Source organism: Aspergillus chevalieri, chromosome 7, assembly GCF_016861735.1.
Source record: "Aspergillus chevalieri M1 DNA, chromosome 7, nearly complete sequence".
NCBI classification, from domain to species: Eukaryota; Fungi; Ascomycota; class Eurotiomycetes; order Eurotiales; family Aspergillaceae; genus Aspergillus; species Aspergillus chevalieri.
In genome coordinates, this window is record NC_057368.1 from 1,861,382 (window position 1) to 1,878,282 (window position 16,901).

Genomic DNA, 16,901 nt, shown 5'->3' on the forward strand with positions numbered 1-16,901 from the left:
ATCTAAAAGATTGCTTTGAGTGCTAAGATTGACTCATGGTCCTTGTTGTCACAGACATATCCTACAGAGAGACGCACTGTTCAGGGCAGGATATTCAAAGCAAACCTTGGCTATGTAATAGCATTTAGGTGTTCCGAAGCGGAGCAAGCTAGACGCATCAGAGATTAAGAGATCCACCACTTCTAGAATGGCTACCAGCGTCTCCTCCCTCTCCTTTCATTTTATTGTGTTGTTGTGCAGATTTTGAAGGAAGAAATGAAAAAATTATCAGATCAAGGACACGGAGTTGAAGTGTTATAGAAGGCAATTGAAGGATTCCTAGTCAATGAGTTCTCAAGTGAGTATATATTAAACACAGATAATAAGGAGGGCAATTCGAACAGACTCTTAGTATCAAACCTGCTTGCAACTCATGCACACTATATTACAGTGACGTGCAGCTTATACATAAGCTCTATGAGCAGACGGACTAGAGAGAGCTGAGACCTTACCTTACACCAAAAAAGGTACAAAGCCAATAAGATTCCCGTTCCAAGTTGTGCTTCACTAGAGCCAACGAACGCTCGGTGCCATTTACCACTGACGATGGTGGCTCGGTCAGGGGCTATGTTCGAACCAAGGCTTTCGTTGCGTTCTATCGTCCCAAACTCGAAAGTGAATATGAGGTCAGGTTTGGTTGGCTTTGACACCTACCAGCTTAATGCGCCTCTCGTGAGCCCCGGCAGTGCAAGCTGCTACATGTCACGATTGTGACCAAATTGACCATAAAAACACACTCAGGATGTCGTGCTTTGGGTCTATAATGGAATCGCCAAGATCTTTTACGCTTTTCATCTATGGAATCTGCAGGCAGGACTATCTAAAAAGAGATTTACACCGTTGTATAGTATGTGATTGTGTTTTCCTAACGGACGGGAATATGATAGTATCCCCATACCATCACAAGATGAGCACATGACGAGTCCGATAGCGGCCTCTTGATCTAGGGTGTGCATATCATAGTTCCAAAGACAGGGTGGAAAGAGCAAAATACTCAGTCATCGTTATTTACCCATCTACACACACCCCCTAACACGTCCACAAGCGAAAAGCAGAACACAACTTTAAAATACCAGAAAGAAAACGAAGTGCATTAGTTCCCTTGTGTCTGCGCATTTGTCACAACTAGACGAACTTGGCCGATCAAAACAAGCTCAGGATGGTAGTCACACCAGACAATATAATGCATGACAGTTAATGTTTACTGCGCGGAGCTTGACTGGTTGCTACATAGTTACGATCCCAACGAAAAGTCAGGGGCTGCTTCAAAAACTGATGATTACTTGATGTTCACAAGAGCTTCTGATATTCATTAACCCAATACTTGACAATGAACATTCATCATGATTCGTAACATCCCCGACCCGACCCGCGAGCTGCATTATGTACTTTAAACATTATTAACGAAACGAAAAGAAACCCAACTCGTGACCCTATTCCTTCCGCTCCTCTTTAGCAACAGGAGCATCCGGATCATCCGCATCCAACGCATTCATGTCCTCCTCCTTAGCGTTCAAGTGGTGATACGTGAGGAAAAAGATGATACCCGTGCAGAACGACGCGCACGCGACACCAGTGAACATCCACAGGATAGCAGGGTCGTATGCAGCGGGTGTGAGGGCTTCGGCGATAGCAGCACCGAAGGCGTTAGTGAGGAGGTACATGGATTGGACGAAGGATTTCATGGATGGCGGGGCCTTGGTGTAGGCGTATTCGAGACCGGAGACGGAGGCGAAGATTTCGGATAGACCGATAAAGACATAGGCGGGGGTCTGAATGGCGATGTGGACGTGGTTGCCCTGCGTTGTGCCGTCGACGATGGAGGCATCGCAGCCCGGGTGCTCGTAGCAGGGGCCGGCGGAGTAGATGAGGTGTTGGACGATGGCGGCGTACATCATGGCGAGAGAGGCGACGATGAATCCCAGTGAGATACGCGTGATTGGCTTGAAGGGGATGCGCAGACGGCGCATGAGCGGGTAGACCACGGTCTCGAGGATGGGGATAAACACGAGAATGGAGATGGGGTCAAAGTTCTGCATGAGGTCGTTGGGAATGCCATGGCCCTCCATCTGTCCGGCCTGCGTGACAAAGTTACCCGAGAACTGCGTGTACACGACCCAGTAGATAGGGTAGAAGCAGAACACCTGGCATGCGACAAGCGCACGCTTGAGTTCGTCGATGAAATGGTCGTCCCAGGGGAGGTTGGTGCGTGCGCGGCGGCCACCGTTCTCTGCCTGCCAGGTCGGTTTGGGGGCGTCCATGTTGCGGTTGATGACCATGATCCAGAGAGCCTTGAAGGCATCGGTGATAATGGAGCCCTGCGGAGGGCGCACGACGTAGAATTTGCGGCCAAGCAGAACGGTCGTAGTTCCAACTATGAACATGCACAGGCAGAGTAGGTAAGCAGACCAGTAGCCCACGAGCTTTTCCATGTATGGCGTTGCCAGCAACGACAGCGAGCCGATATTGATGCAACCGTAGAAAATCATGTAGATCCGCTGGATCGTCAGGGCGGGATCAATAATGACTCGTTCGCCCTTTTTGGTGCTAACGGCCATTTTCTTGCGCTTGTATTGGTCCGCAATCTGCGCGGTTAGTACCTTCTCTTATTAAGATATTCGGGGTGACTTACCAAAGGAGCAACGTTACTCTTGATGCCACCCGTGCCAATACCGATGATCAGAATCGCCGCGATGAAACCACCAAGACCGGCGCCATTCTCCAAAGAAGCAGGAATCGAGGTGCACACCATGATCAGCAAACCAGCCATGTAGATGAGCGAAAAGAGCACAATGGCCTTGTATTTGCCCAGGTACTGGTCGGCCACAATAGCACCAAGAATAGGAGTGACTGAAAAGTCAGCATTCACTGCGCAATCCACCGGAACCGGACGAAAACTCACCATAGCACCAGAACTGAAAGAACGTATTCAGACCAGTAGCACCCTGGTGACCCATTCCCAGCGCACCACGACCCTGACTACCGTCGAGAGGCAGGTTGATGTAGTTCTGGAAGATACCTGACATGCCGTAGAAGGTGAAACGCTCGCACAGTTCGACGACGGCGACCAGCCAGGCCGAGATGGGAAGGTTCTCAGCGACATGGCGAAGGCTTTTCTTTTCATCCTCGTTGGGTTCTTCGCCGTCAGGAGTGTCGCCCAGGGCTTTCTCGGTGGTTTCCGCTGGGTCTTTCACGGTGGTGATGGTATCCTGGGGTCTGCGGTAGTCAGTATTTCTGTGAGCGAAAAAAGGAAAGAAGAACGCACTGAGCAGGCTCAACCTCGTGTTCTGCGGCCATGGTGAGATTAGGAAACCACGGAGGGACTATCGTCTTATCTTGCAAGATAAACAGCGACGACACAGCACAGAACACAAAGGAATGCGTGTTAAGAGGGGGGAAATAAATAACAAAAAGGACGGGAGAGAAAAAAGAAGAGCAGACATTTATTTATTTATTTATTTAATCAAGTTTAAGGTCCATACCGAGCCCTAGGGGCTATGACAGACCGCTACCAAGATGGTAGACTTATTCAGTACATTCAGTTTTTCTTAACATCTTTTTTCTTGACCATTCGTAGCCTTTTCCTCGCCCCAATCCGCCTTGTCTGCGCAGGGCATTTGGGCAGTACTTATTTCTTATGCCCCTATAGCGCTACGATAACTGTGGCTATAGGGCCCTAAGAAAGTTCCTAACCCTCCTTGTATTATTGGCTAGTTCACTCTAGCCACCTTCGACGGGTAAAGAACCCATGATTCCTTGTCCATAAGGACCGTACCCTATCCCTAGGGATAAGTAGCTTAGCTGAGGCATGAGCTTACCATCCGCTCCTTTTTACATCTGAGCTTGATGTGATTCAAACTGTTAATTGGCCTAGGCCGTTCTTCGTAAGCATCCTTAGGGGTTAGAGGCTGGGAAAGGTCCTCTAACACCCCACACCGTGTGTGATAGACTAGAGAACGCTCACTTACTTCTTTTTGGGAGCCCCTAGATGCTCCCGGGTGCCGTAGCATGCCAAATTCCTCGGAAAAAGGCCACATGGTGGTATAATGTGCCAGTGGTGAGAATCGAACTCACGACCTCCCAGGAGTAGAACTTTCTCTAGGAAAAGTTCCCAATAATGGGGGCTGCCTCGGGACGCTACCACAACGCCACGCCGCCGGCAGAGCAGACATTTTAAACAGGAAGAAATCAGCACGCGAGTAACCCGGGCCCTGGCAACATGCGACACTACCGTTCTTAGTGCCTGTTATCAGTGAATAACACCCACCACCATTCGGCAATGTAACCCCAGAATGAGCGATATGACAGGCGGATTGGTGAATGGCCCTCCCATTGGACCGGCCGCTTTCTCGAACATCTTTATGGGCGGAGTTTTCCGGGCTGATAACGGTTTCCCATACTGAGTCCAAAGCCCGGAATGGCACCTACTCCGTAGCCCTTCTTTGGGGGGTTCCCTCCGGAGGCACACTGTGGATTGCCACCGGAGCATATCCGCAATTGGTAAATCATCTGGGATAGACTTGATACTATGGCAGTCTCGCTTTGTACGAGTTCGCCGTCTTTTTTTTTTTTTTTTCCTGACCCAATCAGCGTATCTCCAGGCTTGATCAACGTGCAACGTCGGCTTTCTCCGCGTGAGAGAGGCACAAGCTCAACATTTCTCGGCTAAACAAATCAATGCGGAGAGACTTTTTGCTGAAAGTCAATCTTTGGAATGCTAGTGTCTGTTGTCCCGAATCTGTCCTGAGGTTCAGTGTTCTGTCGACCGGCTCAAGCCGCCAAACGGGGTCCTGTCTAATTAGCTACGACTAGCGCTGTGCGTGCTTAGGCCGTGATAATAGCCGGAGATATGTACCACACAGAATCCCTCTGATATGCGGAGCTTGACTGGAAAAGCTTGTCCGCTTGCCGAGATATCGCCGCCTGATTCGTCAGGCAGCGATATTCGCATGGGATTGCCGGAAACGATCGAACCGGTCTCCTGCCGTGGGTGTCAGATCTAACAAACAAAAGCAAAAAAAAAAAAAAAAAACCCATATTCCAACACTGACTGGGACAGCAGGGGTACAAGGTACAGGTACAGAGTATCTCTGATTGGAATCCCGAATCCATGTCAAGCTTGCCATCCCGTCTCCGCTCTTACTCAATGAGGATCGTTGAAATTGCTGCAGCCATCATCAGTCCATTCCAGCGACACGGACGATTTTATACCGCTCAAGTTCTCCGGGAAGGTAGCTTAAATCTATCAACTCCTTACTACGCCTCCCGTGGTGTGGTTACAGTATCGGATGCTGTCCAACTGCCCCGGGTAACGTTTAGGGACTGAGACACTTCAGTCTAGGTGGAGCAAGATGCGAGAGACATGAAACTGGGTCCGATCGTGATCCAAGTACAACAATCACACCATTAGTTCCTTTCAGGACAGGAAGTCAGACTGTCTTTACCGCCAGACCAGCTGCCATACGATCATTAGTACTCCGCTCCGTATTCTGTACCACTAGCGACTAGATTACGGGAGACGTATCATACTCAGAGACGCGATTAGTATCAGTCAATGAAGACTTTAAATTTCACTGAAATCACTGAGAAGAGGAGACTCGGTCCTCCCAATCCCATCCCTACCACCCAACCGAGGCCGTTGTGAGGTCGTCTGGATATTGACACACTGCGGGCTTTCATGCTGGGTTCAGACGGTGCAAAAAAGTAAAGTCTCGAGCGAGTATCTTCAAATCCCAACTGCGAAATGCTGCAAAGAATCCTCACACCCCAAGCCCTTTGGAATTGTTTTTGCGCAGCAGGTTTACCGAGAGTCACTGTCTTTCCAGATGCCATTGTGTCTTAGTCTCATCTTGTTCACCCAGCTGGGACGGTTTTCGTTGTTGGGATATCTTTGATGTATATGCCAGGTCAGCCACAAACGCGCTTAAGTGGTGCATGGGCCACTCGCCGTGGCTTGGATCTGGATGTGTGAGCGCCGTATGTTCGTTTCCTTACTGTCGGTACTCTTGATGCTCATCGGTCTTTTCCCAGGCCCGTCCCTGCCACTCGCCGGGGCCGTTATCGTCGAGAATCCTCGAGATGTATTGCATATCTATACTGCGTCAGCCAACACACCTGAACGTATGTGAAGGTATGTGAAGACTCGCCGAGGTTTTCGGACGAGGGCCTCTGGAGCACCACGGTCTCCGTTTCCTTCCCTTAATCCTCCTCCACACTCTTCACACTCTTTCTCGTTCCCCTCCGCGTTTTATTTCTTTCTCCATAAGTCCATGACCAGACTTCCCTTGGTGTCTTGACATGTCTATGTCAAGTAAGGAAACGTACACTTAGACGATGGTTGCATACTCACCGTATTCTCCAGTTCCACCTTCATCTTCCTTTTCATCTTTGTTCCCCTCACATTCTCCTTCAATTCCCTCGATCCATGCTTTCTCGGCGTCCTAGCGTTCTGTGGCGATTTCCCAGGCCCATCCCTACCACCCGCCGGTGATGATGAATATCGGATAAAGATTATCTGAATGGTAAACACGGTTGCGCTGCGTCTTCTAATTTCCATGACTCGGTGCTGCTCTCGATGGTTCGTTCTATCGACTGGATGTTGCTGAGTACATTCATGGTCTATACATGGTCAGCAGCAGGCATGGCATCAATGAATGCTTACGGGATTTGGCGGTGGACGTCGGGAATGGGAAGACTCGATTATTATCGCCTTGGTGTTCGATGAAAAGCTGATGAAGGAGGGAGAGTGCAGCTTGTGTGAGCGCTACTTTTTCGGACCCCGTGCTCGATATTCCGCTCGGTGTTTGTCCGTTTCTCGTTCTGTCGTTTCTAAATTCTTCGGATAACCGGTCGATTGGTCAATTCGTCGCTTCGTCAATCGACCGATGATACGGCGTCTTATATTGTTCGGATTGTCGAGTATTAGGCGCAGATTCCACCACACCCTCCTCTGTTCTTATCCATACCCCTCAAATAACACCCCGTCAAGCAATCATGTGTTGCGCGACGACTAATTCCCTCCGGCATAAATGGCTAGTTGCAAATCCCAGGCCCATCCCTACCTCCCACCAGGGCCTGTTGTTGTGCGGTTTGTTGATCTGTCTAGGGTCAGCCAAAAAGACATCATCGGCGAAGCCTCACATGATTCGAATAATGTTGGAACAGAGGAGAGTCGACATCTTTTCCCCAAGCCCCTCCCTACCACCCTCCAGGGCCAATTATTGAATATCAATATCTGCAAAGTCAGCAAACATAAAAAGGGCACCGTTGTCATGGTACCTCGGCACTGCTGTATTCATTCCTCGTAACTTCCATGCTCCTCTTGATGTTCTGATTACCAAAACCCCTTCTCAACCACCCAACCTGGGCCTGTTGCTGAATGTTCGAATGTATTGTTATAAGTTGAACGATTTGACAGAACATCACGTCAGAACGGGGAAACACAGTGATCTTCCCCCCCGGTCCCATCCCAACTACCCTACCGGGGCCCGTTGCTGAGTTGCTTGGATATCTGTACAAGGTGAGCATGAACGCAAGAAGACTATTCGATGCATACCTTGACGTGGATGTCCCTAAGACACAATCAGAACTTTCCGAACACTAGGGTATCCAGACGCAGCTGGGTCGCCATGTTCTTCGTTGCCCTAATGCCCATACTTGAGGCTGATCTTTCGGGTGTCCCAGGCCCATCCCAACCCCCCTACCGGGGCCCGTTAAGCTCCTTGTTCTATACAAAGTCAGCAAACCAGCGTCGAAAGGCTTAATGCTTACAATGAGAGAATAATTTGAAGGCATCGCTTCAAACGAGGAACACTCGATGGCCTTCCTCCCAGGCCCATCCCGACCACCCGACCAGGGCCTATTGCTGAACCTATAACGCAGAGAGTACATGGATGCTTCGATGACCTGCACGTCAAAATGGGGATAGCTCATAACCTTTCCCCCAGGCCCGTCCCTACCACCCGACCAAGGTTGGACATAGGGTTGTTTGGGTTTCATACGTCGAGTTAGCTGAGTGGGAAGGCGGGATTCACTTATCTGACGCTGCGAGTCATGTTAACAGGTGAACTGAAGATAGTTTCGTGGACGGGGCACTAAATCAAATGCGGATACGGATGTGCCATATCCAGGCCCATTCATGCCGCCCGCCAGGACCCGTTGCTGTGTATCTTATCCAAGATACACCACAGACAATGGTTAAGAGTTTCAACAACATCACGTCAAAACGAGGAACACTCGGTGGCCTTCCCCCCAGGCCCATCCCAACCACCCCACCCGGGCCGGAGCTTGGTTGCTCAGTTGCCGTCTGTAAAGTACATTAAAAAAATGATCATATCTCAATGAACGGAATATACGATACATAAACGAAGATGTCGAAGCAGTTAATTCCAGGTTCATCCCGACCACCCCCACCGGGGCCTGTTTCGTTTCTCTGTTCTTCTGTGTATCATGTCAGTAACATTGGTTCAGTTTGATGCAGGGAAACTTACCTGGCCCTAAGGTCGATGGCCCCATGTCACAATGCTTGCCCTTGCAGTTTGCCCAGGGCTTTCCCTACGGCCCATGAGGACTTACTGCAGAGACAACGTCCCTACAAGCCTGGTGAGTCGATAGGCACGCCGCTGGCCCCACTGACAGCACAGAAAGGGACCAAGGAACTCGCACAACTCTTCTAGCCACCACCGTGAGATACCCAAGCAGCAGCGCACCTGCCTGCCTACCGAAGCCCGGCTCCTACGCTACCACCCGACCAAGGCCTGAAAGCATACAAAAAAGGAAAGGGTAAGAGGTGAGCTGACGGAAGAAACGAAGGAATTGGGAGACACAATGAGAAAAAGAGAAGAAACGAGGAAGGAAAGGAAAGAGGAAAAGAGCACCCGGGACGCAGGAACCTGAGATCCCAGAGGCAGCAGCAGCAGAAACAAGGCCATAAGGCCCAAAAACGATGCTCTCTCAGAATGAGTCAGAGAGAGACAGCAGGAGCTCAAAACGAAGAAAGGAAAGAATGATGAAAACGCAGAAACGGCTAACGAGCTGAGATGAGGCTCCTGCTCTCTATAACAAGAAAAATGGGAAGTTCGATGGAACGAACGAGAACGAAGATGAACCAGAAGAGAAAGAATGAAGAAGCCATCTCGATGCAACGATGGACACTAGAAGTAGGATGCTAACCAAAATACAAGTACGAGAAGTATCAGAAGAAGCCAAAGATGGAAAGAACGATGGAAGACGATGAAAAGGATGGAAGCTCCTGGGCATGAGGGGGGTAGAAGAAGGAGAGTTGAGGAAGAGAGAGACGGTCGGTGCTATAGGGAGGTCCTGTAGGCAGAAGCCAGCCCAGGTCTTTGCCCTAATATTCCCCTGGTGCCTAATGGGATGATGAGGTGACGGGAAGAGTGAGAGACGCTGCTTAGGGTGTGTCTCGAATATTGTCGAGACGAGGAATTGAGACTCAAGTTGCTCTACAGATAGATAAAGACCCATTTAGATGCTCAGTTCATCTCTCATTTGCATTCGTTCGGCGTGGATCGAGTCTTGTTTAGATGGCCGGTCATGACGCCAATCTGTTAAACAACGGCATCTACGATCGCTAAAGAACTCGACCTAAGAACACTAAGTAAACCACCTATATAGAAGAAAGGTTGACAATATTTTTAAGGTATCTCAATTCGTAGTCTAAGAACTAAGGAAGAAATGTACAGAGAAAGCGCAGCCAAACGTTGAGGACAGAAGAAATGATAAATAAGAAAATTCGATAATAACCACATGAAAAACGGAAATTAGAGCATTGACATGTAATGGTATAGGGCTGATAAGATGTGGAGAAGATAATACGATACATGTCGCGGGTGCCCATGATCCAATTCTTCCCTACGAGGTAGCAGAGAAAACGGAGCTGGGCTTCTTCTGCTTCCTCCTCTTCTTTCTCACCTCAAGTCCAAGTCTCGTTCGTAATCGCCTTTAAGCATGTAGTCAACCTCGTAAGATGCAAAGCTCAGGGAAACGAGTAAATCATAAGACGTTTTTTGGAGAAAAAACAAAGCACACGTAGCCTCATCGTTTTAGACGGTGTACTTGGCCTTGGCCCTGGTACTACCGCTGTGGGCGCTATCCGTGTGTCCGGAAAATTCCACAACATCGGCTTCCTTGAGACGGAGGACATCCTTGAAACGACGACCGATGGACTCCAAGATATCCTTGCCTTGGGCAGGGGTACGAGTGGTCTTGTCTCCCGGAACACTCTTGCCAACAGTCCTTGTCCACAAACCAACACGGTAGAAGCCCTTGCGGACGTTCACAACAACACCCATGACCTCGTTGTCATCATCATTCTCGAGAGTCTCGCCAATCGCAGCCAGCTGAGCGTGCAGCCACAAGTCGTCGATAGGTACGGAGCGCTTGTCCTTGAACGAGTACGACCACTTGCCACCGTGCTTGTTCTGGGGATCTTCCCACTCTGGCCGGATGCCCTTCTTGAAAAGGTGGTAGTCTGCCTTGAGGCCCAATTCGGAGGTAGGTGTGATGTTGTTCTAATTAGAGAACTTGGTCAGCGGTGGTCCAACAGGGAAGCAATTAGGCAAATCATGACAGGGAGAGACATACGTAGATTCCCCAGAACTCCTCGACGGAGTTGAATGTGACCACTTCCTTCAGCAGATCGTTCCAGTTATCGCCCTGTTCATCGCACACCAGTCAGCCAACTGTCCGGGTTATTATCAAAACCGCCCGCAGGAACCACCAATCCGTACCTTGCCACTGGGAGGCTTGGTGAACCAAAGAGTCCATTCGTGCATCAAAGGGTGCTTGACGGTGAAGTTCTCGGGGTCATGGAAGACGGTAACATCGCCGTTCGCCTTCTCATCGGTGGCCACACCGGGGGCGGTGTTCTCGTCGTTGACCGGCGCGGGAGCGTGTTCGACAGCAGCCATTATGATCGGTGGTAAATTCTTAGGTGGACGCGAAACAAGGAGTAAGAATTAGAGAGTCGTAGTGAGAATGCGCTTAGAGAGAGCGGTAGATGAAGGTTGTCGGAGGGGTGCGGTGGGAGTTAGGCGGCGGAGGGAAATTTTGCGTTGAGGTCGGAAGAGAGAAAGAGCAACTCAGCAAAGAGACGCTCACGGCAAACAAAGCGAAATTTTCACGAAGCAGTCAACGCGTAAAAAAATTCACGCAAGAGCGTCTGCTCCAGGCAGAATAATAGGATTGGAATCAGGGAAGTGGTGACTTTCTGCGACACAAGGAAGAGGTAAAAAAAAGAGAGAAGTTGGATCTGGAAGGCGGTTTGACTCGCTCTCGTTGGAGATGCCCGCAAAGCTTTGGTCCAGGGCGCCGCTTTACCCTTTTGGGAACTATCGGGCGTTCCAGTCCTCTCATAGGCTGTGGCGGATCTGACTATAGCCCTAATCTAGAACTTTTACTTCAATATAATATGTCCAGTAGACACGAGCTGGGATATGATAATCTCATCTAGTAGAATAGTAGCTGGATTTTGTAGAAAGAGTCGACGCGATCTAGCCGCCAATCTAGCAGATCTATATAACCCCGAAAGATAAACCGATCAACATGCCCCTCTATTCTATCACAAGAATAGCAGATGTTCTTGGCTGAAAGTCAAGATAACGCAAAATTGAAAAAAGAAACCAAAAAAGAGAAAAGAGAAATCATGCGTCACCACTGTTGATCATACTCAACAAACAGTTCCAACCTAGTACAAGACAGTCAGTATTCATCAACTCAGAAGGTTATCAGGTGCACTCACCCAAGCTAACCAAGTTAACCGCGAGTACACGGTATTCCAATGGCACGAATGTGAAGTTAACACCCTGCACCAGCGGCCAGATAGTGAGATTGGCCTTATAACTGGGCCAGAAGGTGGTGCGCAATTTCTCTATCGGGTCACTGCCCTCCATGATGGCCATAGACGACAAGAAACAAGTAAGGTGTGTCGGAGTAAAGAGACATTGATCAGCTGCCACTCGAGCGACAATAGTAGCCTTGCTGTTCTTCAGGACGACATGACGTTGGAGGAAACCGAACCATGTCGTGGCGGCCGGACCGAAGATTGCTATTACCGTGAGCAAGGGAACCATATGAGCATATACTCAAGTGACCTACCTCCACCATAAAGAGCCATGCGCCCGGTTCTTGCGATGTCATGTTTCTCGACACCCCTACGGTCTACCAATTGCTGAGCTAGGACGTCACCGCTACCGAAGAGTATCTGGATAGTGTCAAAGAATGGTCAACGAGACTGGAGGTGCAGGTGTATCCGTACAGCACTGGTAACACTCGCAGTGAAAATAGGCTGCTTGGCCAACTTGGACTGGTACCTGTCGGGATTGATTAGAGCTTAGCTTCATTGATACTCAATTCTTAGCGGGACAACTTACCACCGCAACATTTCGCCGTATATGTAGGACAAGGGAGAGAATATTCTCAATTCGACTGGATACTCGAGAGAAATAAAGATTTCAGGGATAAATTGTGGAATGAGCAAAAGACGTCTGACGGAGCTGAAAAACAAGTCCGGGGGATAAGTGACTTCACCGATAAGCCTGGAGCTTCCTGTCCCAATCCAGGAACCGTCCCGCCAGCGCTTGGCGGTAAGATTACCTGAAAGGGAAGCATATCAGATCATATTATATGGCCCGTGCGGAATTTCCCGATTGGGATACTAGTCTAGGGTATAGGGTTGCCAGCGGTAGGGCTCGTGGGCCTCGCTTAGCGCACCCGCCAGCGAAATTTCCCTTGGGTGCCCGCCCCAAACAGTTGTGGATAGCGAGAGAAAAGCAACCTCGACGTCGACAACTAACGACACCTCCCGTCCTCCCCCCGTCGTTTTCCTCTCTCAATCGCCAAGTACATACAAAATGGCTGACGCCGCTCCCCGTGGACGTGGAGGATTTGGCTCGCGCGGTGGTGACCGTGGTCGTGGCCGTGGCCGTGGCCGTGGCCGTCGCGGCGGCGCTAAGGAAGAGAAGGAATGGCAGCCCGTCACCAAGCTCGGTCGTCTCGTGAAGGCCGGCAAGATCACCAGCATGGAGCAGATCTACCTGCACTCTTTGCCCGTCAAGGAGTTCCAGATTGTGGACTTCTTCCTGCCCAAGCTCAAGGATGAGGTTATGAAGGTACGGAACGATTTTTTACTTGTCGATTTGGGAGGAACGGTCTACGATTGTTATGGGAAAAATTTGCGCATTTTCGACAATTGGAGGAATTCGATATCGATAAAGCGAAATTGGGAGATTGAACTCGGGAATTGAAGTGATGGGACCGGGACGAACAGTTCACTAACGAATCGATTCACAATACAGATCAAGCCCGTCCAGAAGCAGACCCGTGCCGGTCAGCGTACCCGCTTCAAGGCCGTCGTCCTCATTGGTGACTCGGAGGGCCACATCGGTCTCGGTATCAAGACCTCCAAGGAAGTCGCTACCGCCATCCGTGCCGCCATCACCATCGCCAAGCTCGCTGTTCTCCCCGTCCGGAGAGGTTACTGGGGTACCAACCTTGGTGAGCCTCACTCTCTGCCCGTCAAGCAGAGTGGAAAGTGTGGATCCGTCTCCGTCAGAGTACGTCTTGAAACCCTCGATTTGCGATTGCGATTGCGATTGAAATTGCGAAAGCGAAAGCGCTATGGAAATTATCTCATCGTACTAATTGGCTCATAGCTTATCCCCGCTCCCCGTGGTACCGGCCTTGTCGCCTCCCCCGCCGTCAAGCGTCTGCTTCAGCTTGCCGGTGTCCACGACGCCTACACCCAGTCCACCGGTTCGACTAAGACCCTCGAGAACACCCTCAAGGCCACCTTCCAGGCCGTCGTCAACGTTTACGGCTTCCTCACCCCCAACTTGTGGACCGAGACCAAGCTCACCCGGAGCCCTCTGGAGGAGTTTGCTGACGTTCTCCGTCAGCCCAAGAAGTACTAGGTGCTCTGTAGTGATGGGATTAAATTAAATTTGCATGACTTGTTTTGAACAACTACCTTTTTTCTACGGATTCCTTTTTACTTTTGTATTCTGACTGGAGGATCGGTGATGCTTTAATGGGAGTTTTATCGTTACTCTAAAAATAAAAGTATGACGCTCTGCTACGCCTTATGGGAATGGACTACAAAAATAGCGTGGAGTCAATGAAGCTGCCATTCACCAGTCAATTAATGATTATGACCTGTCATATTCTTCTGGCGTAGCCCATTCATGACTCTGGACCGGGTCTGCATCAGGGTGGTAGTCTAGCCATAATAGACACAGCCAGTAGCTAGTTTATTAAAGGTAGAGAGAAAGCATAAAAGTCACGTCAAAGATATATATCCACCAAGCCCTAACCAAATTACCCCGTATATATATATAGCCTGGCTCAAACCCGTTTGAAGTACCACCACTATATATTTACCACAGCCGTACTATGTACTGTGTGTAGTTGACAATGATTCTAATGGAATAGCAACTCCTGAGCGATACTGTAATGCCGTTGAGCTTTCTCGCAACAGTGAGCAGTTTGTGTCGTCAAGGTCTCGTGATCTTGTTGTGGTGTCTATGCTCTTTGTAGGTCTTGGGAGGACAAGGGACTGAATATACAGCTTTGTTGTTCTATTGTTTGTCCTCAGTACTCGTCGCGAAGGAGAGAAGATGAAAGAAAAAGATCCTTTCAAATTGACCATTTCAATAATCTGAAATTGGAGCCAAGTAGTCAAGGATGGTGAATACCTTTACTATGCCGACTCCCATCCTCTGCTTTACTCGATTCACCTTCACTCCACTTCACAACCCATAACCCCTTTTCATAAAAAAAGAGACCCCATCCAGATTCCACCCAGTGAACGACAAACATATGGAAGAAGTCAAAATGGAGGACCATCCTGACCACTGGAAGTCGACTCTCCTAGGCGAGGACTTTTGGAAAGATGCAGAAGCCTTTAACCGGGTCACCAACGATGAAATCGAGGCTGGTGAGATCCACCAACACACTCTCTTCTCGTGTATATAGTCTACTGACTCAAGATGATACGCATGAGAACACGAACAAATCCTCCACAAGTTTCCCTTCAACCTAGGCCCAGAGCAGGGACCTGCTCCCCGTCCTCCCGGCAGCGCGGGCCAGACACTTACCAAGCAACATCACCACCACCACCACCACCACCACCAGCAACAGGAGGAAGAAGAGTACGTACAGGAACAACAGCACCAACCAGGCCGTCGTCGCCGCCGTTTTAGCATGAACGACGCTTTCAGCTTGAGCTCCCTCAACCTCAGCCCTAGTCACCTCCTTGGTCGACGTTCTCGCTCTAGCTCTCGTTCACGCTCTTCACACTCACCCACGCGTCCTCCCAGCGTTCTATCAGAGAGTCGTCGGACGAACTCGCGGCTACGTTTCGCACTCACCATGGCGTGCAACAGCAAAAAGAAAAGAGACGACGACGCTGATACTGACTCCATCTACTCAATCCCACTCCGCGGCCCGAAGGACCCAGGTACCCCAGAGAAACCACTAATGTTCTTCCGCGGCGGTGCCTCCTGGAACGTCCTCCCCAGAGACATGCAGGAGATAGGCATCGACCTATTCTGGCCCGTCAAGCAGGATCAAGAGGGTGATCGGGAGGTCCTACACATCGAGGAGATGGCCCCGCTGTGCCAGTTCCGCGGACTGCGTGTGCTCAAAATCACGGGTATGTTGCAGTCGTACCAGAAGTACATCTGGCAAGCTGCGTGGTTGAACACGGAACTCGAGGAGCTGGAACTGGGCATGGCGATTGGACCACGCATCCGGCGGAATTTCCCCGGTGACTGGCCTTTTATCAAGGGTGGATGGACTTTGAAGCAGGATACTTACGGTGAACCGGTTTACTAGTAAGTAACACACATACACCTCACCCCCTCACCTTACGCCTTACACCACATATCACATATCACATATCACCGTTACCAAGGCTAGTCCTAATCACAACACAATGACAGCGGCCACATGGGCACCGGCAATCTCCAACGCACCATCGGCATCGGCGAATACCTCGACAAAACCAGCATCGAAAAGGCCAAGGTCCGCGCCATGGCCACCGGCCGCACGCTGAACCGTCTCTCCATTAAAACCTTGACGCTGAACGGCTTCGTTGTCGACGCGGATCCGATACTGCTCTGGTTCGATCCAAAGATGCTGCGTTGTATCAATTTTCGAGATAACTGTGTTGACGCGGGTTTTTATCTGTGTCGGCCGATGAGGAAGGTTGAGGTGAAATTTCCTACGGAGATTCAGGAGAAGACTGTTACTGTGAGGAGGGTTGATGTGCGCAAAGAGCTGAAAATCGTGGAGCTAAGAGGTGGGAAGAAGGTTAGTGAGGCGCCGTATTCCGGCCGGGAGAGCCATGATATTGGCTCTGGAGATGGAAATGGTGTCCAGGGGGTTGAGGGCCGTGACTTTGAGCGAAAAACGGGTGAGTTGAAGCTCGACAGTCCTGAGCAAGAGGGCATTAGGACTACTACGGTTGTCGAAATCAAGAACATGCCCGCATATGCACATGACAATGGAGAGGGTGCTTCGTATGCGTACTACCGCAATGTGTTCGTCAGTATACTCCCGAAACACTCAGCTGATGATTGAATGGACACTAACGTGTGGAGCAGTAACTCAACCGCGCCGTTCAATCGGCTTGCTCGATTCTGTATGCCCTAATTCATTTCGAGGAGATATCTCCCATTCATGATTTACGAGACATGAGTCTATGTTTATGTTCTTTTCCATTTATCGAAGTTCTCAGTATGCATCCTAGAGAAGCATAATATCAACCAAAGCTCAAAAAATCAAGGTAATTGAACCAGTAGATAACATCAAGCGCACGTATCCTACTGATATCCGAAAAAACAACT

The 16,901-nt window shown here is 49.8% G+C and overlaps 5 protein-coding genes across 5 annotated transcripts; 2 read left to right on the top strand and 3 right to left on the bottom strand.

Moving 5' to 3' along the window:
- Positions 1–1,472: 1,472 nt before the first annotated feature.
- ACHE_70631A (peptide MFS transporter) lies at positions 1,473–3,336 on the bottom strand (the record flags this gene model as incomplete). The annotated part of the gene is made up of 4 exons (XM_043282985.1): positions 1,473–2,624; positions 2,672–2,889; positions 2,942–3,255; positions 3,305–3,336. The coding sequence occupies 4 exons, from the start codon at positions 3,334–3,336 to the stop codon at positions 1,473–1,475; spliced, it is 1,716 nt and encodes a 571-aa protein (XP_043140310.1).
- Positions 3,337–10,100: 6,764 nt separating this feature from the next.
- On the bottom strand, positions 10,101–10,967 carry TIF45 (eukaryotic translation initiation factor 4E; the record flags this gene model as incomplete). The annotated part of the gene is made up of 3 exons (XM_043282987.1): positions 10,101–10,568; positions 10,642–10,713; positions 10,788–10,967. The coding sequence occupies 3 exons, from the start codon at positions 10,965–10,967 to the stop codon at positions 10,101–10,103; spliced, it is 720 nt and encodes a 239-aa protein (XP_043140311.1).
- A 732-nt stretch (positions 10,968–11,699) lies between these two features.
- On the bottom strand, positions 11,700–12,439 carry SYM1 (Mpv17/PMP22 family protein; the record flags this gene model as incomplete). Its single annotated transcript, XM_043282988.1, has 5 exons — positions 11,700–11,743; positions 11,798–12,103; positions 12,154–12,259; positions 12,314–12,368; positions 12,429–12,439. The coding sequence occupies 5 exons, from the start codon at positions 12,437–12,439 to the stop codon at positions 11,700–11,702; spliced, it is 522 nt and encodes a 173-aa protein (XP_043140312.1).
- A 469-nt stretch (positions 12,440–12,908) lies between these two features.
- On the top strand, positions 12,909–13,967 carry RPS2 (40S ribosomal protein uS5; the record flags this gene model as incomplete). Its single annotated transcript, XM_043282989.1, has 3 exons — positions 12,909–13,166; positions 13,353–13,610; positions 13,710–13,967. The coding sequence occupies 3 exons, from the start codon at positions 12,909–12,911 to the stop codon at positions 13,965–13,967; spliced, it is 774 nt and encodes a 257-aa protein (XP_043140313.1).
- A 919-nt stretch (positions 13,968–14,886) lies between these two features.
- Positions 14,887–16,661, top strand: ACHE_70635S (uncharacterized protein; the record flags this gene model as incomplete). Its single annotated transcript, XM_043282990.1, has 4 exons — positions 14,887–14,989; positions 15,056–15,887; positions 15,996–16,599; positions 16,659–16,661. The coding sequence occupies 4 exons, from the start codon at positions 14,887–14,889 to the stop codon at positions 16,659–16,661; spliced, it is 1,542 nt and encodes a 513-aa protein (XP_043140314.1).
- Between the last annotated feature and the right edge of the window lie 240 nt (positions 16,662–16,901).